A 24415-nucleotide genomic window follows, 5' to 3' on the forward strand; every position below is an offset into this window, starting at 1 on the left:
TGAATTTCTCCCACTGCGTTTTTTTTTTTAATTTAAATTTTTACAGTTTACATAGAACCATGGATTTGGAAGGGACCAATAAGGTCATCTAGTCTAACCCCCAACTGTAGCAGGAAATCCTCCTAGAGGATCTCCAGCAGGTGCTTGTTTGAGTCTCTGCTTAAAGATACTCAGAGGGAGAATCCACCCCTCCCTTGGTAATTGGTCCCACTATTGCACCACCCTTACCATGAAGAATTTCTTCCTGATATCTGGCCAGAATTGCCTCTCTTGCAGTTTGAAGCCACTTGATCTAGTTCTATCTACTCTCAGAGGCAGTTGAGAACAAATTTGTTCATTCTTCCACAGGAGTCTTTCAGGTATTTGAAGAGCACTGGTACATCCCCTCTCAGCCTTCTCTTCTCCAGGCTAAACATGCCAACTTCTCTCAGCCTTTCCCTGTGGGTCTTGTTTTCCAGCAGTGGCATAGCTAAACAGGTGTCAAGGTTTGTGCTGCATCAGGCACTAGGAATTTTTCAGCCTAGATAGTGATGAAGCACTGAGGTTATTTGGAAAACCTACATGGGGAAAAATGTAACACACTGCCTGTGGGCCCAATCCTATCCAATTTTCCAGCCCAAGTGCAACCACAATGCAGCCCCATGGTAAGGGAACAAATGTTCCCATACCTTAAGGAGGCCTCTGTGACTGCTGCCCCACTACAAGATGCAGTGCATGCCCCATTAGCACAGTTGCACCAGTACTGGAAAATTGGATAGGATTGGGCCTGTATTGGAATTGCGGAAGATCTGGCCAGGAGGTAGGATGTGGTGTCAGCAGTGGCCCCTTTAAGGGTAAGGTCTCTAGGGTAAGGGTAAGGGTAAGCCACTTGAAGGCAATAGGGCCGTCAAGCATAAAGGCACCTGATGAAGGGAGAGTTGGGGGTGGGTAGCAGAAGGAGGAAAGCTTGAGGAAGGACAGACTGGATTAATGGACTGAAAAACTAATGGCTGATGGACTTCTGAGGACAACTGGAAATACGGAACTGCTGATGGTCTTTGGAGCAGACTAATGGACTTTGGAGACTGCTGGAGCAGAGACTGCTGGAGCCACTGGAGTTTGTGTGGCTGCTGTGCCCAAGACCTGCTGAGGACCAAGGGGCTGTTGTAGTGGCAGGAGGCTGTTGGCAGGAGAGAGGACCTCTGCAGATTAAACAGGCACGCTACCCCGGTGGTGCGGTCCAGCAGGACTAAGGCAGAACGAGAGTCATTATTGGCTTAAAAAGGGGAGCTAATTAGCTGAAAGTGGGCATAATTCTCCAAGCAGAGCTTGAACTGGGAATCTGGCAAAACAGGGCCCTGTGTTACTACCATGTGACCAAGACAAAAGAAAAGTGCTGAGTCACCATGATTGTGCACCTATGTAAATTAGCTGATACAATTCTGTGAAACAGTGATCACAAGACAATGTGGTCACCTGCTCTGTGATTGGCTGGCTCCAATATATAAACAGACACTGGAAGCTATGGGTGTGGGTTGTTTGTGGATGGTGTCTGGGAGAGGTGCTGCTGGAGTCATTGCTGTTGTGTGATAAGCTGCTCTTTCTACTCTATGGATGATTGTTATTACTATTCTTTTGTTGTGCTCCTGATAAGCCTTTTGTTTTACTGAACCTTTTCTTCAATACAAGTCTGCTTGCTGAAAGGAACGTGCAGCTGTGTGTTTCTCCTTGGGACTGCTAGCTTCAAACGCTCTCCTACATGCTGCTACTCTGCTCTGATAGTGGGGGCAAGCTAGCATACCCCTAGCATTCCTGACAGGGGGTAGCAAGTGCACTGGGCTGCAGGCTGGGGGGGTCAACAGGATGGAGGGGGCAACACCAGGGGTATCAAGGCGTGGGCAACAAAACCCCGCTCAACTTACACCTTGCCACGCTTCTCTGATCATGCTCCAATTTGTCTGCATCTTTCCTAAAGTGTCCTGAACTGTACTCCAGGTGAGGTCTGACCAATGCATCGTAAAGCGGACCCACATCTTTTTGTGACTTGGAAGCACCGGTTCTACTAAAGCAGGCTAAGAGGGGGAAACCAGGAGTGTAGAAGACTCTGAGCTCAGTTCTGCTCTCTGAAAATGCTCAGAGGCCACCTCTCCCTGAATGCTCAGCGCAAAGGGAGTCACTTGTTTGCACTTGGTTCTGGGCAGCGGTGGCGTAGCTAGAGGGGGTGCAAATCTGTTTCACTCCAGGGCATTTATTGTGCTCCACTCACCTGGAATGGCTCTGAAGGGGAGGGGCCGCTTGCACGCTGCAAATCTGAGTGCTTTGCCCCCTCTAGCTACGCCACTGGTGTTCAGGGTGCCTTGGGGCATCCCAGCTTACCGGCCAGGCCAGGTTCCCTGCGTCTGCCCCGTCCATCAGCACCAAGGACAGCTCCTGCCAACTCATTGCTAGACTTGGACGGACGGCCCGCCTCCGCCTCTGCCCGTGCCCAGTTGGCATTACGTCTGGGGCAAAGGGGGGTGGCCGGGCTGGTCCCAGCTGCGAGGCAGCCCGAGGAGGGGGAGCGGAGGGGGGGGCGGTGCCTGCCTGCTGGGGAAGGGATAAAAACTGGGCTGGCACCATCAGCCGGGGCAGCGCGGAGCCAGCATGGGTACGAAGGGGGAGCCTCGGTCCCTGCAAAGCCCGCTCTTCATCTTCCCCGACGGGGCGGCCGGAGGGCGGATGGAGGAGCCTGGAAGAGGTGAGTGCGCAGGGGGCCGGCAGGAGGAGGAGATCCTGTCCCTGCCCCGTCCCGTCCCGTCCCTCAGTGCCTGCCGTCTCTCTCCCTGCAGAAGGCTTCCCGGGTCCCCGGACGGAGCGTGCGGGCGGCGCGGCCGTCGGCCCCAGGAAGAGAAAGCGCACCACCTTCAGCCGCGGCCAGCTGAGCGAGCTGGAGCGCGTCTTCGCCGCCCTGCCCTACCCGGACATCGGCACCCGCGAGCGCCTCGCCGAGCTGACGCAGCTCCCCGAAGCCAAGATCCAGGTGAGCTGCGCGGGAGGGGAGGGGGGACCCTTTGGCACCCGCGTCTGGGCAGTGGCGTAGCTAGAGGGGGCAAAGCGGTGCGTTTTGCAGGGAGCCTCGCTGTGGGGGGCAGGGAGCGACATAGCACCAGTGGCGTAGCTGGAGGGGGTGCAAAGCACTAAGTTATGCAGGGAGCCACGCTGGGGGGCACAGAGGGAAATAGCACCAGTGGTGCAAAGCACTAAAGTTTGCAGGGAGCCTCCCCAGGGAGTTTAAGTAGCTCCTCTCTCCTCCCGACTGACCTGCCCCCCCCTTCCTCGCCCCAGGTCTGGTTCCAGAACCGGCGTGCCCGTAGAATTAAGAGCAGCGCAGCCCAGGAGCAGACCCGGTGCCGTCGAGCCCATCTGGGCACTTCGATGACAGGCCACCCTGCAAGGCAGCCTGTGCTGCTCCCGCCACCACCCTGCAGCAGCGCCTCAGTCTTGCTTGGCTGGGAGGAAGCTGCGGGGCCACCACCTTGGTGGCCCTGGAGCACTGTCCAGGAGGAGGAAGAGGAGGCATGGACTGCACTGTCTGGCTGCTGGGATGCTTTCCCCACGCCACCCACCTCCCTGGGCTCCATCTCGGGGCTCATCTACAGCGCAGCTCTGGTGGCCAACCTTGGGGACCTCTAGATTGAACTTGTGCGCTCTGTCCAGCAAGGGACAAACTTGAGGTGGGAGACCAGAAGACCCTGCAAGCTGCCATAGGGGGATGGGCAACAAAGTATTCTTCCCCCAACCACCTGCTCTTGACATTACAGGCTCTTACGAGTCAAGGCAGCTCCCTGCTGGAGGCCAAAGAGTAAATGATTCTCTGCTCTTCCCCCCCCCCTTTACAAATGCACCTGGCTCAATTAATCTGCAGGTTCTTCCTCTCCCCTTTGTAACTTCAATAAAGAGTTGTGATGCCCTCATCGCTTAGCCTCATCACTTTCATTTCAGATTTGCATGGGGTGGAGGTAGGATGGGGTATCCAATATCCATCAATGCCAACAGGAGCGGGGGCTCAGATCTCACAATCGCTGGTAATACCACCTAATCTGCCAGGAAAAAATACCTTAATCTCTGGGTGGATCTGCGGATGATTGAGCTACATCACCTAATCCCAGTGATGGCCCGCGGAAGGTCCAAGACCCTCCAGCCGGATTTGCATGTAGCTACAATATTAATATTGCAGTGTGTTTGTGGCGGGAGCTTAGCAGACATCAGAACATTAATCAACGCTTCAGAAGGCCCTGGCACAGTGCCCGCTCTTTAACCCTTCCACGGGCTCCAACGCAAGGAACGTGGCAATTCTATAACCTCGAGGGATGTACAGCAATACTGTACCTTGACTCTCATCCATGTGACTTCCACTGCTTTGCTCTTTCAGCCATTTTCCATTATAACCACATTTCACATCTTGTCTAAGACCTTACTACTTTTGTTCAATTTAATCCAGTCTTCTGCACTGCTCTTATGTTTTCCTTTTATTTCGTTACATAATTAGTTGTTTACATTTTTTGCCAGCCAAACTAAATTTGCAAGTTAAATAAGTCTATGCTTTGACATCCATCCATTTTGACCTTGGTCCATGCTCTCGTCCCTGACCAGACAAAAGGGCAAGGTACTGCTATATGCGAGTGGTCTTCAACCTTTTCCGTGCCATAATTCCACTAAATAAAGTATGACGCTAGGGACCCATGACTGATCCCGTTCCCCTCCTGGGACCCTATCTATCCACCCTGTAACTTCCTCCCAGCACTGTTCACTGTAATCAAACATTATTAGAGCAGAAAAAGTTACCATGAAGTCTGGCATTAGTTAAAGCTATTTTAGCACAATTGCTAAGAATATGAGCAGGACGGACTTAATCTCCTGGTACCTGAAGGGATACACCAAATGCTTCCCCTCTTTACCTGGTGATACTCTCGTTCAGGGCTGGTTGCACTTACGGTTCCAGCACACCGGGGAACTTCATGTCCATATATTGGGATGATGCAACGCTCCAGACAGTTGCATCTTTGCAGAAATCTGGGCACAATGCCCACTGGGGCACTGCACCATGTCTACTGGCTAGAGAATCGCATCGTCCTGATCTGAGGACATGAAGTTCCACGACGCGCTGGAACTGTAAGCACCAGCTGCACCGGGGACTGCATTCTGGTGTGCAGTGGTTGCTACTTTGAGTGCTGCTGCTCTCGTCCTGTGGTTTCAACCTATTTCATTCACATAAGTTGTCACGACCCCATTGTGGTCACAACCCCAAGGCTGAAGAGCACTGCTGTATGCATTTTGTCTCACCAGGCTTCCTGTTTCCAACAGCAGCTACTGGCCTCAGAATTGTGTCTTTGAACCTGAGGGCCCCTCTGGCTATTACGTCTGTCAGTGCTACTAAGTCCTCATAGTTATCCATGAATGTGTGTAATCTATACTTTTGCAGTAATGAATTCTATTAGTTACATTTATTATTTATTCCATGTGAATCTTGACCTTCTACCAAAACAAAATCCCACTTTATTCATCCTGTTAGGTTAGAGGATGAGGGTGGGGAGATCAATGAAGGATTTGTTTGAATCTCCTCCAGTTTCAACCCTCCATTTATGATGTCAAATTATGTCTCCAAATCACTGCTATTTGAATACCAGAAAGAGAGAACATGTTATGTATTCTTCTACACACTAAACCTCAGAAACATCCAATGAAACGGATTGGTAGAGTTCACCTTCATGAACGCCTAACTCATCAACATGTTGAATTAATTGCCACAAAATATTGCAATTGCTCCCACCGTAAGCAGCTTTGAAGAAGTATTAGACAAGTTAATAGAGGATAGGTCTATCACCAGGTATTACCTAGGATAGCTCAATGGGATTTCTGTGGTCAAGGCAGTCTACCGCTTAGTGTCTGAGGTGCTGCCCAAATGCACTCTGTCCCTACGCGACAGCATGCCAACCTCCATTCTTCCTGCTTTTGAAAAGAAAGAAGGGAATGGAGCAGAAGAAGTGTAATGGGCTAGTGTCAGGGACTTCCACTCTGCACCATTCCCCTCTTCCACCTCAAAGTCAGGGAATAGGAGGTGGTGGGTGGGTGCTTCCATTGGTCTCATGGACAGGCTAGCCCTGAGGAAGATCCCTCTACCTTATGATGTCTGGGAAGAAATGCTTCCCAGTAGCATTTGGGTCAGGTTGGCAACTGCTGAGAGTAGAATACTGGGTAAGAGGGGACCTTTGGCATGACCCAGCAGGTGACGGTATTCTGGACAAGTTTTTTGGATGGTATTCCAGACAAGTTCTCAGCATTTCTTCTTCCCATAAAAGCAGGTGCCTTCAAATGCCCTGCAGCTAGACCACAGGACATGGGCCTCATCTTCCCATTAACTTTGCAGCATAACACCTGTGGGACCTACTCAGTAAAGCACGCTGGGAACCAAAGGTCAAAGGCCTTCCTCAGTCAAGGGCATGGGAAGAAAAACAGCAGCATAGCCAAGGCATCTTGCACCCAGCGGCACAAAAATTTTTACCACTCCCTCATATGGTAAAAACCTCCTCTGGCCTCCTAGAGGCCTCCAAAAGGCACTTCTGGTTTTTGCCTCAAACTACATGCACAAGATGAAAAGAGAAGCATGTGGCTTTGAGGACAAAGAGGACAGGATGCATTGAGCTAGCAGTCCAAGAGATAGCACTGAGCTAGCAATAACCCACCAATAGCTCAGCAATAACTGGGTGAAACCATTTAGCGCACTGGCTTTAAGGGCTGACGAAAACATCCAGAACCATGTCCCACTTCCTCTTGCCTTTACATTCTATCTCTTAAGAGAACCGGGAGGATCACAGAAATGCCCTTATTTCTATATAATTCAGACCGTTTGCTCCTGCTGTGGAGCTGACATGTAACTCGTGAATTGCTTTTGGTCAGATCATTTATTGCACAAAGTAAAATTCAATTTCTGTTCAGGAGATAAAAGGTGGAGGAAAATCTTACAGAACCCAACAGCAAGAAATGAGAAATAGCATTTCAGGTGTGGTTGCTCAGTTCTGCAGAATAGCTAGTGGACCTGCCTCACTGAAAAGGGGTCAAGGAAACAGCAATGGAACTGCCCAAATAAGATGTTGGGGACTGGCAAATAGGTGGCCAAAAGTGATGTAAACACAACCAGCATCTTCCACTGCTGGAAGGAAGCTGCCTCTTCATCCACAGGTCTGGACATTTGCTGCTTGGATCTAAGTCCCATACACAATCCACACAGCTGTGCATCACAGAACTTATATACACAAAAGAAAGGAAACCCAGAAATAAGAGCATTTGGAGAGATTCAGGCGATCAAGGCAGATGCTCCACTTTGTACAAGAGCAACAGAAAAGTCTTGGGACAGTCAAGGAGTTGTTCTGTCTGTAGCAAGCACCTAGTGGAGGATAAGATGCAGAGAGCTGGTCCCCCGTCTTCCTTTCTGACTCCTGGGATTTGCAGGTCATCTCCAAATGCTGACACTGGCTCTACAATCAGCAACTGGAGAGTCAAGAAACAGGCCTGGAATTCCCAAGTGGGCTTCCAAAAGTCAAAACTCCATGGCTACAGCTCTCCCAGTTCCCCTTCCAGAGTCCGGACCATCACATACAGTTCTGCCAAACCTACGACAGAGGCTACAATCACAGCTGACAGCACACGCTGGAGGAAAAAGGGAAATGTGAGTCAGTCCTGTCTCTGGCAAACTAATCTACTGTCAAAGCCTGCTGGGACAACCTGCTTTGCCCTGGTAGAGCAAGAGCTAGCTTGTACTCTGGTTTCTAGTAATATAGCGTAAGGGGTCCAATCCCAGGTTGTCTGTATCAAAATGTCCTACAAACGTGTGCTTGTGTATCAATTATAGGCATTTTCAAGCATCATGTAATAGTGGGCAAAACAGGGAACATGTGCTAGACTTCCCACCATCCCGTCCAACTGCCACTCACCGCTGCCATTTCAGTGAAGATGTACTGGCTGCCGAGATAGGTGCAGGCAAACGTGGCTCCAACAGTGACAATGAAGTTGAATATAGTGATGACTAGGGCTTTCGTGGACCTAACTGGAGAAAGGAGAGACAAGGTTTATGATGTGGGAGTCACTCGGCCCAAAAAGCTTGCTCAAAACATGCCACTGAAGTCCTAAAACAGCAATGCCCCTCTCTCACTTTGTCCAGAGAAACTCAATACTTCACTTTTTGCTTGCACTGTAGTTATCCACTTCATTCCTTCCCTGTCACTGCACTTCGTGGCTAATGCAAAAGCAGAAACTGAAAACATCTCTGGCTATTTTCATTGGCTTGGCTGCAGGAAGCAAAAGACTGCAGGTCTTGCTCATTCACAGCCCAATCCTATGCATATCTACTCAGAAGTAAGCCCCATTGTGTTCAATGAGACTTCCTCTCAGAAAAGCATGGATAGGATTGCAGCCTAAGTTCAGTATAGCTCAGTCCTAAGAATGGTGCCAGTATCTATGGCCCAGGCAGTCTGGAACAGGACTTTGTAGTTTTAGGCTGGGGGGGGGCAGAGTTTTAAGAGGGCAGATGGAAATTTCCCAGTCTCCTTCTTCCCACTAAAAACTTCCAACAAGATTTTACCGTGGGGTGTGGTTTATCCAATGGTGTTTAATTCAACATTAAACTTATTTATGAGTGATCTGCATGGGGTGGCATGTCACCAAAGTCACCAAATGCTGCTTTTGAACAGCAGAGAAAAAAGTCCTCTCTGTAAGAATAGACAAATGCTTTACTTCAGTCAAGATCTAAAACTATTCTTTAAATGCTAGAAGAAAACTAGCCGGCTGCCCAGTTCTCACAACATGAACACACCTTGCCTTCCAAGGTCAGCCAGAGTGCCATACCGATTCAGTTCCTAGAAGGGGGGGAAAAAGAGAATTTGATAGTTTCTTACACTTCTCCCCTGTGTTCTGCTTGGCCTTACAGTTCTCTCCTGCTTGGCAACACCAATACCAGTCCCAAGACTAAAAGATCTCCTCCTGCCTTGCCAGCTATAGTGCAGAAAAAGATGTCCATAGTTTGGTATAAAGCCTGTCCAACTACATAACTGTGGCAGAAAATGCACTTGCACTCTGTTACACATTATTTGCACCATCTTTCATGCTACACAGTCTTGAAAGCAAACAATGGGACATTCTTCTCATATTTCTGCCCAATGGTGCATATACACAACAGGGATCAAATGTGTACACCTGTGGGCTGGGTAGAAATGAGTAAAATACAATTCAGTGGAAGAAAGCTGATGTTGGCTAGTGATGGGGTCAGCCCATCTTTCTGTTTTCCCTACATTCCCCCCTCTGACCTGGCAACTGATGTTTTTTGTCATCTGTTTGTACTCCTCATTAGCAAGCTTGGCCTTTATCTTCTCTAGCCGGGCCACTAATTCTGGATTCTGAAACAGAAGCAAAGAGACAAAATGAACATGGGAACACTGCTCCATTCTATTAAATGCTGAATATTTTTCTGGTTTTCTGGGCATATAAAAGGATATATTTCTCCAAGAATCAACATGTTTAGAGAAAGACACAACTGCTTCTAGCAAGCCTTCACATGTCAAAAACTACAAAATCTACTGTCATTCAACATACAAATCAGTGCTTGATACAAACCCTGGGAGGTTTTTTCACTTCAGGAAGAAAGATTTCACTGCCTTCCAGCAATTCATGAAGATACACTTGAGACCCTAGGAGGGAAGGGGGAGAAAATGAGAGGTCCTCAATGTAATCTTTGGCTGGAAGGAATCAGATAACTATATTAATGGGGGGGGGGGCCACGAGTGGATTACAAAACAGCATACACATTAAATTTTGATAATGAAATAATGAGTAGGGGACCTTACACTTGCAAGAAATGTTTTACTAGCAGTAGCAGAGTTGAAGAAAGCAATTTGATGAAATCTGAAGCCTGGTCTATTTGCAAACTACTTTGTGACAGCTAAATGAGGTGCCCAGCAGGTAGATCTGGGCTCCAAGACCAGACAGGAGCCCAGGTCTCTCTACTTAGCAAACCTCAGCCAGAGGCCCAAGGTCAACCCACCTGAAGGAGGCAGCTCCAGAGAGCAGTTAGAATGGGAGCGCAGGTCTACCCAGCAGGTCAACTTACCTGGAAGAGGCGGCTCCAGGGGACAGCTGGAATGGGAGCCCAGGTCTACCCAACTGGAAGAGGTGGCTCCAGAGGGCAGTCAGAACAGGACCCCAGGTCACTCTGCCTGAAAGAGGTGGCTCCACAGGGAAGCCACAGAATGGAAGCCCAGGGCTACCTCTCAGGTAGATCTGGGCTCCAAGTCCAGGTGGGAGCCTTGGTCAACCTGCCTGGAAGATGTGGCTCCAAAGAGCAGAATGGGAGCCCAGGTCTACCCAGCAGGTAGAGCTGGCTCCAAGTTCAGGTGGGAACCCAGGTCTACCTGCCTGGAAGAGGTGGCTCCAGGAGACAGCTGGAACGGGAGCCCAGGTCTACCCACTTGGAAGAAGTGGCTCCAGAGAGCAGTCAGAACAGGAGCCCAGGTCAACCTGCCTGGAAGAGGGGGCTCTGGGGGCAGGTCAGAACGGGAGCCCAGGTCTACCCAGTAGGCAGATCTGGGCTTCAAGCCCTGGTCTACCTGCCCAGCAAACCTCAGCCACAGGCCCAGGTCTCTCCGCCTGGCTGACGCGGGCTCTGAGGCAGTCTCCTGCCCCCCCAACTCACCCGCTTCCCGCAGGGCCTGGTGGAGCTTCCGGACAAGCGCGAAGGACACGACGGGGCCGTCTCCGGCCAGAGCCGCCTCCAGCTCCGCGAACAACTCCTGCGGGAGCCGCTTGGCCGCGGGGCCCTCAACAGCGCGCCGCAGGGCCTCCCCGACCCGCAGGGAAGACGCCATGTTGAAACCAGGACGGCGGGTCATGTGACCGCGCGTCGCTCTGGCCGAAGGGACGTCACTGTAGAGTTAGGGGGAAAGATAGAGATGAAAGGGCTAGACTGTCCCCACAAACACGGCCTGACTTCCGGTCAAGCCGGAAGTTGGCGAATGAGTTGGGGCACAGGGAAAATAGCGTCCGGGGTAACCAGGAAGCCCCGTCGCTAAGATGATGGGGAGTCTATGGTGGTTTTCAGGGCCTAGAGCGGCCGCGCAAAGGATGACGGGCTGCCGCTGAGTACTGTGGGTAGCCGCGGCCTCTGGCCTGGCAGTGTCGGCCGAGGCGCTTGTGGGGCATGGCGGTGGCGGCGGCCGTGCGGGGCCGACAGCTGGCGGTGGCGGCGCTGAGCCGGGCCGCGGTCTCGCTGCCGTGGAGCGGGAGGGCGCTGCGCGCGGCCGGAGGGGCGGCCTGGCTGCCGACAGGCTTCGGGCCAGGGTCGAGGCTTCCCCCGAGGCGCCTCCTTTCCTCACGGTGAGCGGCGGGGGGGCCTGGCCTGCCGTTTGGGGGGGTGGGCGGAGGGCTCTGGCCTCTGGCACTGCTGGCTCAGGCTGCAGTCCTGGGTGCGCTTTCCTGGGAGTAAGCCCATTGGACACATTGGTAGTTACTTCTGAGTAGACCTGGGCTCTGGGTACTGCCATCTCAGGCTATAGTCCTATGTGCGCTTTCCTTGGAGTAAGCCCATTGGGCATAATGGGAGTTACATCTGAGTAGACTTGGGCTCTGGATACTGCCAGGCTACAGCCCTATGTGCACTTTCCTGGGAGTAAGCCCATTGGACAGAATGGGGCTTCCATCTGAGAAGACCTGGGTTCTGGATACTGTTGGCTCAAGCTGTAGTCCTGTATGCACTTTCTTGGGAGTAAACCTCATTGGATTCAGTGGGACTGAGTAGACCTGGGCTCTGGGCTGCAGCAGTGTGAGGACAGCAGTGCAGGCTCAGTCTACAGTCATATGCACACATTCCTGGGAGTAAACCCCATTGGACACAATGGGACATATCTGAGTAGACCTAGGCTACAGCAGTGCAAGGATGGTACTGCTGGTTCAGACTGCAGTCCTGTGCGCACTTTCCTGTCAGTAAGCCTTATTGGGCACAATGGGACTTGCATCTGGGACTTACATCTGCCTAGGATTGGGCTGTCAGACTCACCCTGGGAAACTTGGAACAAGGCAACAAGAATTCAGTTATCTTGTGCAGAAAAGCACAAGATAGGAAAGCACAATTTGCTGGAGCTCGTCCTATGCTAGCTTTCCACGTGAAAGGGCACTTAGATGTTCAGAGGCTGGGTGAGGGAGTTGGTTCACCAGTGGGAAATTTTGAGTCTGTTCTGCACCTGTCTGAGTCCGTCATCTCTGTGTGTGCGTAAAATATCTCTGTGTGTATCAAATGTTACTTGAGCCAGGTGGAAAAAGATTTGGGGGGGAGAAAGAACCCTGTCAACTGTGTGGAAAAGCAAACCATGGATGAAAGCATTCATGTGTAACTTGCGACTAGACAATTGTAAAAAGTGCATGAGAGCACTGCAACAACATTATATAACTTCAACATTATATAGCTTCACATTTGTTTTGGTTTTCACAGGTTTCACTTAATAATCAGGTGGATTTTTTTTCTTTGATCATGCAAAAGGTTCTCTCTGTGGCATCTACTGGAAACGCTCACATGTGATTCACCCATGTGATTCACAGCTCTATTGTTATCTGTTGCATGGGTACAGCAGATTATCCTTAAAGGAGGGCTGTTCTCATTGTGAGAATACAGGCAAGGTTGTCTAGCTGAATTGCAATCCTTTGTGTGGCTACTCGGAAGAAAGTCCCACTGTGTTCAATAGGGCTCACTACCAGAAAAGTGTTTATAGGATTTCCGCCTCAGACTGACAGTTCATCTAGATTAGCATACTCTTCCCAGCAATGGCCAATCAGGTGCCTCTGTGAAGCTCACAAATAAGGTATGATGACTGCAGCAGCCTTCTCCTGTTATCTGTCCCCAGCACTTTGTACTCAGAGGTAGACTGCTTTGAACATGGAGGATCAATTTAACAACTGTGCAGCCTTTTTGTTTGCAGTTAGCTTTGTGGTTAAACTTTAACAAGTAGTTTTACATCACTTGCGTAATTCATAATGGCTTCTTGATCATTAACTTTTTGGGCGGCGGAGAGACAGAGCCTGAGAAAAGACTTTGTTAGGCTCATAACTGAATAAAGATCTGAAAAGTGAACTTGTGTCCTCAATGTCAGTGTAGATGCTTTAGCTGCTTGACCCGACTGGCCAGTATGTTGGGTGAACCTGACATCTCTCTTCTCTATGGCCCTGCTCTAGGAACCGTCCTGAAGGCAAAGTGTTGGAGACAGTAGGTGTATTTGAAGTACCAAAGCAGCACGGCAAATATGAGACGGGTCAGGTGAGTGTTCTGGAGGGGGACCAGTGCACAACCTAGAAGTGATGGATTCCTGGTTGCATGTTCCTCCATCCATCCTGCAAGTTTTTGTTGTCCCTGTGTTTGAGCTAGTTGTAAGGAAGTACTTCTGGAATGCTTGCTGTTAATGCCACCTGCCTTCCTCCAGTTGACTCTCTAATGGCACAATCCTAATCCACTTTTCAGCACCAACATAAGGGCAATGCAGCTCTGAGGTAAGGGAACAAATAGTCCCTTACTTTGAGGGGGTCTTGGTGAGTGCCACTCAACTGCAAGATGCAGCACATGTCCCATTGGCACCGCTATGCCAGTGCTGGAAAGTTGGTTAGGATTTGGGCCTAAGGCAGTGTTTTGCAAATAGTGGGTTAGAACATAAGAACATAAGAACAGCCCCACTGGATCAGGCCATAGGCCCATCTAGTCCAGCTTCCTGTATCTCACAGCGGCCCACCAAATGCCCCAGGGAGCACACCAGATAACAAGAGACCTCATCCTGGTGCTCTCCCCTACATCTGGCATTCTGACTTAACCCATTCCTAAAATCAGGAGGTTGCGCATACACATCATGGCTTGTACCCCATAATGGATTTTTCCTCCAGAAACTCGTCCAATCCCCTTTTAAAGGTGTCTAGGCTAGACGCCAGCACCACATCCTGTGGCAAGGAGTTCCACAGACCGACCACTCGCTGAGTAAAGAAATATTTTCTTTTGTCTGTCCTAACCCGCCCAACACTCAATTTTAGTGGATGTCCCCTGGTTCTGGTATTATGTGAGAGTGTAAAGAGCATCTCCCTATCCACTCTGTCCATCCCCTGCATAATTTTGTATGTCTCAATCATGTCCCCCCTCAAGCGTCTCTTTTCTAGGCTGAAGAGGCCCAAACGCCGTAGCCTTTCCTCATAAGGAAGGTGCCCCAGCCCTGTAATCATCTTAGTCGCTCTCTTTTGCACCTTTTCCATTTCCACTATGTCTTTTTTGAGATGCGGCGACCAGAACTGGACACAATACTCCAGGTGTGGCCTTACCATCGATTTGTACAACGGCATTATAATACTAACCGTTTTGTTCTCAATACCCTTCCTAATGATCCCAAGCATAGAATTGGCCTTCTTCACTGCCGCCGCACATTGGGTCGACACTTTCATCGACCTGTCCACCACCACCCCAAGATCTCTCTCCTGATCTGTCACAGACAGCTCAGAAACCATCAGCCTATATGTGAAGTTTTGATTTTTTGCCCCAATGTGCATGACTTTACACTTACTGACATTGAAGCGCATCTGCCATTTTGCTGCCCATTCTGCCAGTCTGGAGAGATCCTTCTGGAGCTCCTCACAATCACTTCTGGTCTTTACCACTCGGAAAAGTTTGGTGTCGTCTGCAAACTTAGCCACTTCACTGCTCAACCCTGTCTCCAGGTCATTTATGAAGAGGTTGAAAAGCACCGGTCCCAGGACAGATCCTTGGGGCACACCGCTTTTCACCTCTCTCCATTGTGAAAATTGCCCATTGACACCCACTCTCTGCTTCCTGGCCTCCAACCAGTTCTCAATCCACGAGAGGACCTGTCCTCTAATTCCCTGACAGTGGGTTATGACTTGATTGTTGGTGGGTCCTAAGAACTGAAACTGACAAGCTAATAGGTGACAAGGAAAATGTATACAGCCCCAGTGAAAGTAAAACTGAGCTACTTGTGTACATATACTCATGAGTACATGACCGTGCCTCAGACCTCTTTAAAGGGCAGATTAAGAAGAATGCAACACCACCAGAATTATGGACTCAAGCTCCATCAGACTTTCACTTGATGAAAAGGAAGTTTCACCCCTGCCAGACTGACAAGGAAAATGTATTGAGCCTTATGGAAACTGAAACAGAGCAGTACATGCAAGTTTACTTGTGAGTAGGCAAGCTTGCTTCAATTCTTGCTTCAGTTTGCCTCAGGCCAGGCAAAGGGAAAGCAAGGCCACCAAAATGGTCCCAATCCAATGAATGTGGACCTTAACAAGTGCTCCAGAAGGTGGTTCCGACCCCTCCACTGTCATAAAAAGGATAAAAACGCAGGGTGGAGCAGCTGTTAAAACGTTTTTTTTTTGGTCTCCTAAATCTAGGTGGGTCCCGACTGAGTGTCATTTTAAAAAGTGGGTGCTGGTGCTAAAAAGTTTGGGAAACACTACTTAGGAGGAAACCACCTCCTGCACTCTTTTTGATTGCTCACAACCTGCAAGTCTAGTTTTGTCAATTGCATTGCCCAGTTCCTTGCAGTGAACAGAAATTACCACAGTGTAGCTAAACGTAACAGTTTTTGTAAGTGAAAATAATGTTGGTTGTTTATGCTGTCAGTGCACCATAAATGATATATGTGACAACTGGCAAGGAAGTTAAATGCTTGAGGCCATATAATATGTACTTATCTGCAAGGCTGTACTGAAGCTTGTGCTGTGGTGGTGCTGTCAACCTTTTCATGGCCGTTACTGGTCCTTGAGTTTCCCAGACTCTAGATTGCAGAGCAACTAAGCTACAGTCAAGCTGCCTTCCTTGGCTTTCCTGAAGCTGTTTTCATAGAGCTGGTTCTTTCTTATGTAGGTGAAGTGTGTTTTGCTTAACCTGTCAGGGTCCAAGAGCCTGTTTTTTGACCCTCCCTCCCTTCCTTTCTTTTTCAGTTATTTCTCCACAGCGTATTTGGATACCGGGGGATAGTCTTGTTTCCTTGGCAAGCCAGGCTGTATGACAGAGATATTGCTTCTCCAGTGCCTGAAAAGTAAGTGTTTGCATTTACTTGGCAACAAATAGAGGATTGCAGGGGTTGGTTTAGTTGCCAACCCTTAAAGGCTGCTGAAACTTGCTGGTGAAGGGGCAGTTTATACCAAGGAAACTGTGCATAAGCTTTATTCTTAGGATAAAAATAGCTGAATTGAATCACATTTTGAAACCTGAAAGCTGTTCTACAGGCGACTTGGGAGTTGGACTCTTGTGTTTATGGTTATGTTAATGGTTTTATTGTATATTAATATTAGGTTTTATTGACATTTTGGTGTTTTGTTGTTTGATGTTTTCATTGTTGTAAAGCTACCTTATGAGTTCTGTTTTAAACATAAAGTCAGCGTAAATAATCAGATTAATGCCACATGATAAAAATGTTTATGACCAGTCCTTGCCCTGAGGAACTTGCAGTTGAAATTTCAAGAGGTAGTGAGGAGAGGGAAGGATGGCAGAGGCAAGGCTAGCAAGGGAACAGTATAGATAAGTGCAGCATCATGGACTTGGTTTTAGTTGGATGAGTACTAAGGAGTTGAGCCAAATGCTTAATGGAGGTACGTTTTGAGGAGAGACGTGAAGGAGGTGGTTTGATATAGGCACTGTAGGTGTGAGTTCCAGGAAGCAGCAAGGAAAAACAGCAGGCACGTTGAAGGGAGCAAGAGACTGTTGGATAGTCGAGGATCATACAGTATGGTATCTCTAAATGGCATTAATTACCAATCTGATCCCATTGATGACATGCTCCTGTGAGCAAATCTTGTTGAGTACTTTCGTAAAGTAGCATAGTAATGCAATGCTCCTTGTTTGTCTGTTCTAAATAAGCACTTTGAAGTTCAAAATGTGTTGGGATCAGGCATGTTCTCGGGGGGGGGGGGGTCAGTGAGCACATGCTCTTTTGGGACAATAGGTTTATGGAGTGGCTTTTGTCTCCAGCACAACTGAGTTTTCGTTGTTAAAGCAGAGCTGTTGCTCAGTGCCAGAGATTTTGGCCACACACAAAGTGGTCCTTGCTTTCTGATAATTGGAATTAAGTTGGTGTTGGTATATTGGGCATAAAATAGTCTAAAGTAAGGTGTCTTTTGGTTCAGGGGCGAAAATGCAGGTGGCCATGGATCCAAAGAAGTGAAAGGCAAGACACATACTTACTACCAGGTGCTTATAGATGCTCGTGACTGCCCACACATAGTAAGTATTTCATTCTTGTTCCTTCTCCATGCATTGCTGGGATATAGTGGTGGGAATGTGAAAGTGGAGGTGGGAAGTCAGAGTATGCAGAAGTTTTGCTCTCCTCCCCCTAAGGACATATCATGTTTTGCCTCCTGTCCATTTTCTTGTTGCTGGTGATATTTGGATTGATTTCTGGCTCTGTTTTGAAATTCAGCCCAGTTAGATGGTTAATGGCTGCAATCTTGGAAGAGGGTTATGCTGCTTACAGAGAAATATTGATTGCAGGCAGATTTGATTGGAGACTTGTTTTGTGCCCCTTAAGCGCTGTTTTTCCGTGTCCTTCCTCAGTCTCAGAGATCACAGACGGAAGCAGTGACTTTCTTAGCAAACCATGATGACAGCAGAGCCCTCTATGCGATACCAGGTGAACTAATGGCCTCTCTGGCTGTCTGGGAGGGTCCAGGGATTTTTGCCAGTGTTGTCCAGCTGCCAGTGTTGTGAAGCTGCAGTCCTGACTGTGTGTACTAGAAAGTAAGCCCTATCAAAAGTAGTAAGAACCACCCTGTTGAAGCTTTGGGTTCAAACTTGAAGCTTTGGGTTTTCTGTCTCTTCTTCCTCATATTCAGTCTGCCATCAAGTCATACCTCTTCTTTCTGTATAACATTTCAAGATGCTGGCCCTTTTATGCCCATTGGTAATAGCTAGTTCATGCCCTGGTTTTCTCTTAACTACTGCAACCTCCTTCTCACTCATCTTGCAATGGCTCATCTCTTCCGCCTCACCTTGCTGCAGTGCTCTGCTGCCACAATCATTCACCTCCCACAACACCCTGACCCCCATCACCTCCCTCCCTTGCTGGCTTTCCATTGGGTCTTGAATCCAGCAGAGCCTCTTGTCCTTGCCTTCAAAGCCCTCCATGGCCTTATGCCTCTTCTACCTCTTAGTTCTTACACCCCTCCCACTACACTCCTGCCTCTGATCTTCCCTCCCCCAACTTCATGACATGCAATCCCCCGAAGTCCTCGTGTCATCAGAGGTCTCCACTCCTTATTCCTTGTTTTCTCTTATGCCTGGATCACCCACATGATGCTTCATCTTGTTTGTTTAAATCTGTTATTAAAACCCACAGTTTCTATGAAGCTTTTGATACAGTGCCTTACGCTTCTGTCCTTACTGTAACAAGTAACTGAAATAATCTCACATTCTTTCCTGCCTCCATTTCCCTTTTCAGTCCTTTTCCTTGTGTCTGTCTAAATTCTAAACCACTTGGGATACAGACCTGACTTTACATTTTGCCTAAAGTGCCATGTACATTGATGGTGCTATATAAATTGTGAAGAAGTGCTGCTGAATAAACATACTTTGGATTGTGCCACCCAGCTCTTCCTCCTTTAGGCTGATGCTTGGCTGCCATAGTCCTCCTGTCTCCCCTGATAGTGGCTGCTATTTCAAAACATAAAAGTGTGATGCCAGTACATTGTGAGTTTCCTCATCCCTGCTCAGTTTCATTGATTGCTACTTGTGGGAAGGATGAAATATTTGAGAATTATGAAACTGTCAATGCTACTGCATTGACAGTTTCATAATTCTCAAATATTTCATCCTTAGCTTTGAATATTATTTAATAGCTTAGCTTTGAATATTATTGGGGAGAAGGAAGAGAAGATTGTCAGTGATGTGTCCTCTGTGATGTCTAATTCTTGTCTTAGAGGAGGGTGTCATAGAGGATGACGGATGTTGCACACTGGAGAAGTGTCATACAGGCAAGACACCAGAAAAAGATTATAAAATCTTCTTTTGCTTGCAAATATGTCCTCCTGATTAAGCACACAAGCAATGAATTGATTTCTTATGGGCTATCACTGTGAATTTGGACAGGTTTTTGTCCTGAAGTTGGGGTTAATTCCTGTTCACTTGCCAGTCTCTGGCCCTAGTACATAGTTAGCGGATTGCTCTAGATTTTTATTGCAAATTTTTGGTCAGTGGTGCTTCATGTCTGTGTTTGTTTGGAATTCTTTTCCAGGACTTGACTACGTAAGCCACGAAGACATTCTTCCGTATACATCTACCGATCAGGTGCCCATCCAGCATGAGCTGTTTGAACGGTTTCTCTTGTATGACCAGACGAAAGGTAATTCATTGTTCTGGAGAAGGCTACAAGAGTGCATTGCAGCAGCGTTTCAAATTATGAGACTGATGGCCTAATCCTATCTTCTCCCCACTCCGCCGACGCAGCGATGCCAAAATGGCACCCTCCAGGTTCAGAGATAATATCGCTCATTTGCAGGAGATCAGTGGTAGGAGAGGGCTGTTCCCTTCATGTCCTGCTTGTGACCTTCCCAGAGGCATCTGGTTGGCCATGGTGGGAAATGGGAAGATGGACTAGATGACCCTTAGATAATCTAGCAGGACTCTTCTTTTGCAAAGTGATTAGTGTTGTCCACCTGGTAAAGAGGGATGTATGCCAAGGGGAACCTGAATTCTTTCTCTGCTGAAATTGTTGTACTTTGAACCACTTTATAGTTCCACCTTTTGTGGCAAGGGATACTCTGTGTGCATGGCAGGAGAAGAACCATCCCTGGCTAGAGCTCTCTGATGTGCACCGAGAAACTACTGAAAACATCCGGGTCACAGTCATCCCCTTCTACATGGGGATGCGGGTACGTTCAGAAAGCCATATAAGTAACTGGTATTATCTTGCCCTGTCCCAAGATTGCACAGATATAAGGATTGTCATGCTAGGTTCGGCCACAGATCCAGGTGGCCACCTCTTTAAATGTAGCTGTTTTAGCTGTCATGGTTAAATAAGAATCTATTATGCATGAACTTGTTCAAGCCATTTATGTTCCTACAACACTCTCCAATTTCAGTTTTGGTCAATGTTTTATTGTCTGATATTATCCTTGTACCACAGACATGGGTTTTGGGAATTCCTTGGGGAGTGGGAATAAATAAGGTAGCCTAACTGGTGAGATTGTTGTGGTGGTTGCTGTGAGGTTCCTGTGTCGGGCTCAGAGTTGTGACAAAACCCACCTTCTCTTTTTCAATAGGAAGCCCAGAATTCCCACGTCTACTGGGTGAGTACTTTTCAAATGGGTACTTTGCTGCCTGGCAGCTAAGGGGAGTGATAAGACCTCTATCCTTGAAGGGACTTCCGAGGAGTCTGTGGCCCTCAACTGATAGCATTCTGCTGTGTCACTGCAAAACCTTGGCCTATGTTTGCCATTGGCTCTTGGTCTGACTGCAACATTTTTATTTCCTTGCAGTGGCGCTACTGTATACGCTTGGAGAACCTTGACAATGAAGTTGTGCAGCTCCGCGAACGGCACTGGAGAATATTCAGCTTGTCTGGCACCTTAGAGACTGTCCGTGGCCGAGGGGTAGTGGGCCGAGTAAGTGGTAGGAGAAAGACTCCTCCTGCTTGCAAATTTGAGGCTTCATTGTTGTCTTGGTGCCTGCTGTAGTTAGGTCACAGCCTATACTGAGATCTTTCCTCTCTGTTTCAGGATCTTCTCCATGAACTAAAGCACAGAGAAGCTTTAATTTATTTAGAAGTTCAGTCTGGAGAGATCGTATAAGACAATTATTGAGATGGTTTGGGGACAGTGCTGACATAGTAAAGGGAGACAGGCAACAGTTCATTTTCTCCTGGCACAGAGGGGACATCCCTTGCAATGCAGCAGTCTTCTCCTGTGAGCCATGGGGGATGTGACTGATGTTCATTTCTTGTTTTCTCAGGAACCGGTTTTGTCCAAAGAGCAGCCCGCCTTTCAGTATAGCAGCCATGTCTCCTTGCAGGCATCTAGTGGTCATATGTGGTAAGCAATTTGTGAATTGTAGGTTCCCATAATCATAGTGGAGAGGCTGAAAAGAGTTAACCGTTTCCAGCAACTTTGCAAGGTAGGGAGAGAGTGAAGCTGTCTTTGAGTTCAAGAGCACTGAATTGGCTCTTTCAGATGTCTTTGGAGAGCATGTAGAGTTGCCCAAGCCCCTTAATAGGTGGGTATGGGGGGGATGACTGCTACATCACTATGCTGGCATTGCTTCTCCTGTTCTTGGATTTAGAGATGCATGGTGGAGTTGATGCTAGTTTGCTTGGCTCCTTGCAGATAGCCACACTGTTTAACCCAGCTGCGTCTGAGATTCTCTTGCTGAACAAGTTAAAGCCTTGTATGCTAGTGCTATTGAACACAGCAAGGATGAATCAAAAGAAAGGGTTTGCGACAGAGAAACAAGCAAGAAAAAGAGAGAGGGATTGAAGAAGAAACGTTGACCTGGTAGATGGGGGTGTGGAAAGAAAGAGAAGGACAACAAAGATAGTGTTAAAAGACCTGTGTGGTGGAAGAAGGGGATAGATAGCTGTAGATCAGAATGTGTGACACTGTTTTTTTTCACTCAGTTAACTGTGATGTTTCAGAAAGAAAGATGGAAGTAACAAAGAAATGAGGCTGGAGAGAGACTTGTGGGTGGGGAAATGGAAAGTGGGGCTTTGGTTGTAGCACACTTGAGGATGTATGCCAAGGATTAGAAAGAGAGAAGTAGGAGAATAATAGAAAGGGATACAGAGAGAGAATATGGAAAGCGCAGTGGGACGCAGAGGGGAAAGGAGAGAAAATAGAGTTTGTTAGAAGAGAGAAAAAAACGGAGTTAAAATTGTTCATGTTGTGATATAACCCCCGAATAGAAAAATGGCTCTTGAGATGAACTGTTGGGCATGCCTGCTCTGTGTCATTCTCTCACTCTGGCTTTGCTCTGTAGGGGTACCTTTCGCTTTGAGAGGCCTGATGGTTCTCATTTTGATGTCCGGATCCCACCCTTTTCTCTGGAAAGCAATAAGGATGAAAAGACACCGCCTTCTGGCCTCCACTGGTAGAGCAACCATCAGGACATCAGGCTCCCCAGGACGGCTTTGCTACCCTGCCTGCCCCTTTCTGCCTCCCTTGAGGGCTGGAGCAGGTTCTGGTTTTTAAAAACATTTTGAACCTTCCTTTTTTTTACCAGTTTCTGACTGATGGGTATTTGGGTTTTGGACCTTTTACATTTGGCTCATTGTGGCTGCTTGGCACCATTAACCATTTCCCCTCCTGTGGTGCCTGCTGGAGTCAGAGCCTGGGTGCCTAGAACAAAGCTGCTGTTGGTGGAGCCCAGAAGGTTTTTGCAAAGTGTCATGAGAATGTGAGGTGGTGTGGAGTTCCTTTTCTCTGAATAAACAGGTCCTCCCTGGTTGTCGCCCAGTCTTCTTTGTAACTTCAAGGCATTGCTCTTACCCTGATTTCATCAAGCTCAGGTTGTGCCCTTTTTAGCTGCGCATCCAGTTATAAGACCAGAAGAGGGATGGGAATGGGTTGCTGCTACTTCTGTCCTTTGGCCTTGTCTATCACCCATACCCACAAGGTTTCAACTACAGATTTGATGTGCTTTTCCCACCTCTAGTTCAGTAGCATTGTTTTCTTTGGGAGCCTGATGGCTCACATGGGTTTGGGTGGGTTGTCCGCACACTATGTGAATATGGAAGGTTGACCTTGTCTTCAGAGTAACGGGGGCTCCTGATCCCAGAGACTGGACCTGTTTGTTCTTGCAGCTCTGGGACAACAAATAAATATGTAGCATCTTGTGCATCAGGGCTGTTGTAGTGTGCCATTTGCTTGCTCTCATTTCCTGGCTACTGAAGAGTAAGGGGAAAGGTGTGTTTTCCTTAATAACAGAAGGTGGGAGGTGAGAGCAAGGCAAATGGCCTGTAGTGATGCTGCCACTGCATACTGTCCAGATTGGGAGCTGCCGATTGTCTCCCCTTGGCTAATGTACAGTTCCCTCTTGCTGTTCCTTCGGGTGCCTCATAGCTCAGCTCTCACAGGTAGAATAGTATCACCTACAGAAGATCATTAGTTTCAAAATGGGCAGGCAGCCGCTCTTTGAAAGTAGTTTGGCCTCCAACTTAGCACAGCGAGGCAACTCGGAGGATATTGAGCTAGGCTTGTGGATGAGCACCTTCCTGATTTGGTCTTGCCTCCTACTGCCTTGTTTTGGTGGCTTGCATGTTTTACAGGCAGTGGCATATAAAAGTCTTTAATCATTTCTCATGTGAGCTGCTGGGCTTGCCGTAGGTGCCAAAGGGGCTGGAACAAGGAAGGTTGTTGGGCAAGACCAGCTCTGCCACAAGTATCCCAATTAAGGATTGCAGTTTAGCTGTTTTGCCAGTGCAGCACAGTCTACTTGATTTCCGGTCTGCTGCTATTTGTCTTTGTGGCTGCCAATGGATCTTTCTTAAAAAAAACAACAAAAAACCAACCAACTTAGGTTCAAAATCAGAGCAGCACCTTGCACCTTTTAGAAAACGTTCTCCTTCAGTCCTGCTTATGGCTTGAAGTAGGTGACCCAGCCACCAGCACGATGGGAAGGGGGTATTCTCAGAGAGTGCTAATGAAGGCAACTTAGTGTGTGGCTTGGGCTTAGTAAAGAGGGCTACTTGGTGTGTAACTTCCCCTGGGCCCATTTTCCCCCCTCCTAAGCCACATTAGTGCAAAAATCTTTGACAGAGGCTGACTTTGTCATGTAAATAACTGTAAAAAAAAATGCTATTCAATAAAAGTGTTGAAGTAATCTGTGTCTTGGTGTCATGGATTCCACCTTGTTCTGAATTCCAGTGAATAACTAAGAGGAGCTGACTTGATTTGCTGTAATGGGTGAGAAAGCTACAGTTTGAAGGTGGTTGGCCTATTTAGCATATTTTTATTATACATGCATATTCATCAGCAATGTGCATGGTGCTTTAAAGAGCAATGAACAAAGAGGTCCCTGCTCTTTAGAATAAAAAATGCTACATGGGTGTCAGCAACACAGGGGTAGGGTGAGAAGCACTGAAAGGAAGATCAGGAAAAAATACATGTTCAGTTACATGTAAGTTTCATTTAACCCATTTCTGCCCAGCCCTCAAGTGTTCACATTTGGTCCCTGTTGTATATATGCAGTGTTGGGCAGAAATGGCTTAAAGTAAAAGCTTTGAAAAAATACAGGTTTTTAGGAGGTATTCAACAGATGTAGCCTTTCCCTGCATTAAGTGGGAAGGATTCACCTCTTGAATTCCTGCCTGTCATGTAAGGTAACTGGGGCAGTGGGGGAAGAGGTTAAGATAGATTTTTCCTAAAATTTGTACACATGGAGCTG

The 24415-nt window shown here is 47.9% G+C and overlaps 3 protein-coding genes across 3 annotated transcripts; 2 read left to right on the forward strand and 1 right to left on the reverse strand.

Annotated features, from left to right (window-relative positions):
• Positions 1-2622: 2622 nt before the first annotated feature.
• SEBOX (SEBOX homeobox) lies at positions 2623-3651 on the forward strand. The gene is made up of 3 exons (XM_066636458.1): positions 2623-2716; positions 2808-2998; positions 3304-3651. Exons 1-3 carry the CDS (start codon positions 2623-2625, stop codon positions 3649-3651), a joined length of 633 nt encoding a protein of 210 aa, XP_066492555.1.
• Positions 3652-6901: 3250 nt separating this feature from the next.
• Positions 6902-10909, reverse strand: TMEM199 (transmembrane protein 199). Its single transcript, XM_066635903.1, has 6 exons — positions 10700-10909; positions 9625-9698; positions 9318-9407; positions 8828-8870; positions 7950-8062; positions 6902-7665 (listed from the first exon to the last, which is right to left on the reverse strand). The coding sequence occupies exons 1-6, from the start codon at positions 10893-10895 to the stop codon at positions 7570-7572; spliced, it is 612 nt and encodes a 203-aa protein (XP_066492000.1). The 5' UTR covers positions 10896-10909; the 3' UTR covers positions 6902-7569.
• A 213-nt stretch (positions 10910-11122) lies between these two features.
• POLDIP2 (DNA polymerase delta interacting protein 2) lies at positions 11123-23851 on the forward strand. Its single transcript, XM_066636144.1, has 11 exons — positions 11123-11379; positions 13228-13309; positions 15988-16085; positions 17173-17269; positions 17600-17675; positions 19275-19382; positions 19775-19911; positions 20302-20328; positions 20518-20643; positions 20990-21069; positions 22010-23851. The coding sequence occupies exons 1-11, from the start codon at positions 11204-11206 to the stop codon at positions 22122-22124; spliced, it is 1122 nt and encodes a 373-aa protein (XP_066492241.1). The 5' UTR covers positions 11123-11203; the 3' UTR covers positions 22125-23851.
• Positions 23852-24415: the final 564 nt, after the last annotated feature.

This window comes from Tiliqua scincoides, chromosome 8, assembly GCF_035046505.1.
Source record: "Tiliqua scincoides isolate rTilSci1 chromosome 8, rTilSci1.hap2, whole genome shotgun sequence".
NCBI classification, from domain to species: domain Eukaryota; kingdom Metazoa; phylum Chordata; class Lepidosauria; order Squamata; family Scincidae; genus Tiliqua; species Tiliqua scincoides.

Bases quoted from the DNA above. Each gene is read 5' to 3' on its own strand.
- POLDIP2 (XM_066636144.1), top strand. From the start codon at position 11,204: ATGGCGGTGGCGGCGGCCGTGCGGGGCCGACAGCTGGCGGTGGCGGCG. The intron at 16,086-17,172 runs GTAAGTGTTTGC...CTTTTGGTTCAG, and splicing joins GCTTCTCCAGTGCCTGAAAA to GGGCGAAAATGCAGGTGGCC. The intron at 17,270-17,599 runs GTAAGTATTTCA...GTCCTTCCTCAG, and splicing joins CTCGTGACTGCCCACACATA to TCTCAGAGATCACAGACGGA.
- TMEM199 (XM_066635903.1), bottom strand. From the start codon at position 10,895: ATGACCCGCCGTCCTGGTTTCAACATGGCGTCTTCCCTGCGGGTCGGG. The intron at 9,699-10,699 runs GTGAGTTGGGGG...CTTCCCTCCTAG, and splicing joins CCAGGCCCTGCGGGAAGCGG to GGTCTCAAGTGTATCTTCAT. The intron at 8,063-8,827 runs GTGTGTTCATGT...TCCTTTCTCCAG, and splicing joins GGCTGACCTTGGAAGGCAAG to TTAGGTCCACGAAAGCCCTA.
- SEBOX (XM_066636458.1), top strand. From the start codon at position 2,623: ATGGGTACGAAGGGGGAGCCTCGGTCCCTGCAAAGCCCGCTCTTCATC. The intron at 2,717-2,807 runs GTGAGTGCGCAG...CTCTCCCTGCAG, and splicing joins GATGGAGGAGCCTGGAAGAG to AAGGCTTCCCGGGTCCCCGG. The intron at 2,999-3,303 runs GTGAGCTGCGCG...TCCTCGCCCCAG, and splicing joins TCCCCGAAGCCAAGATCCAG to GTCTGGTTCCAGAACCGGCG.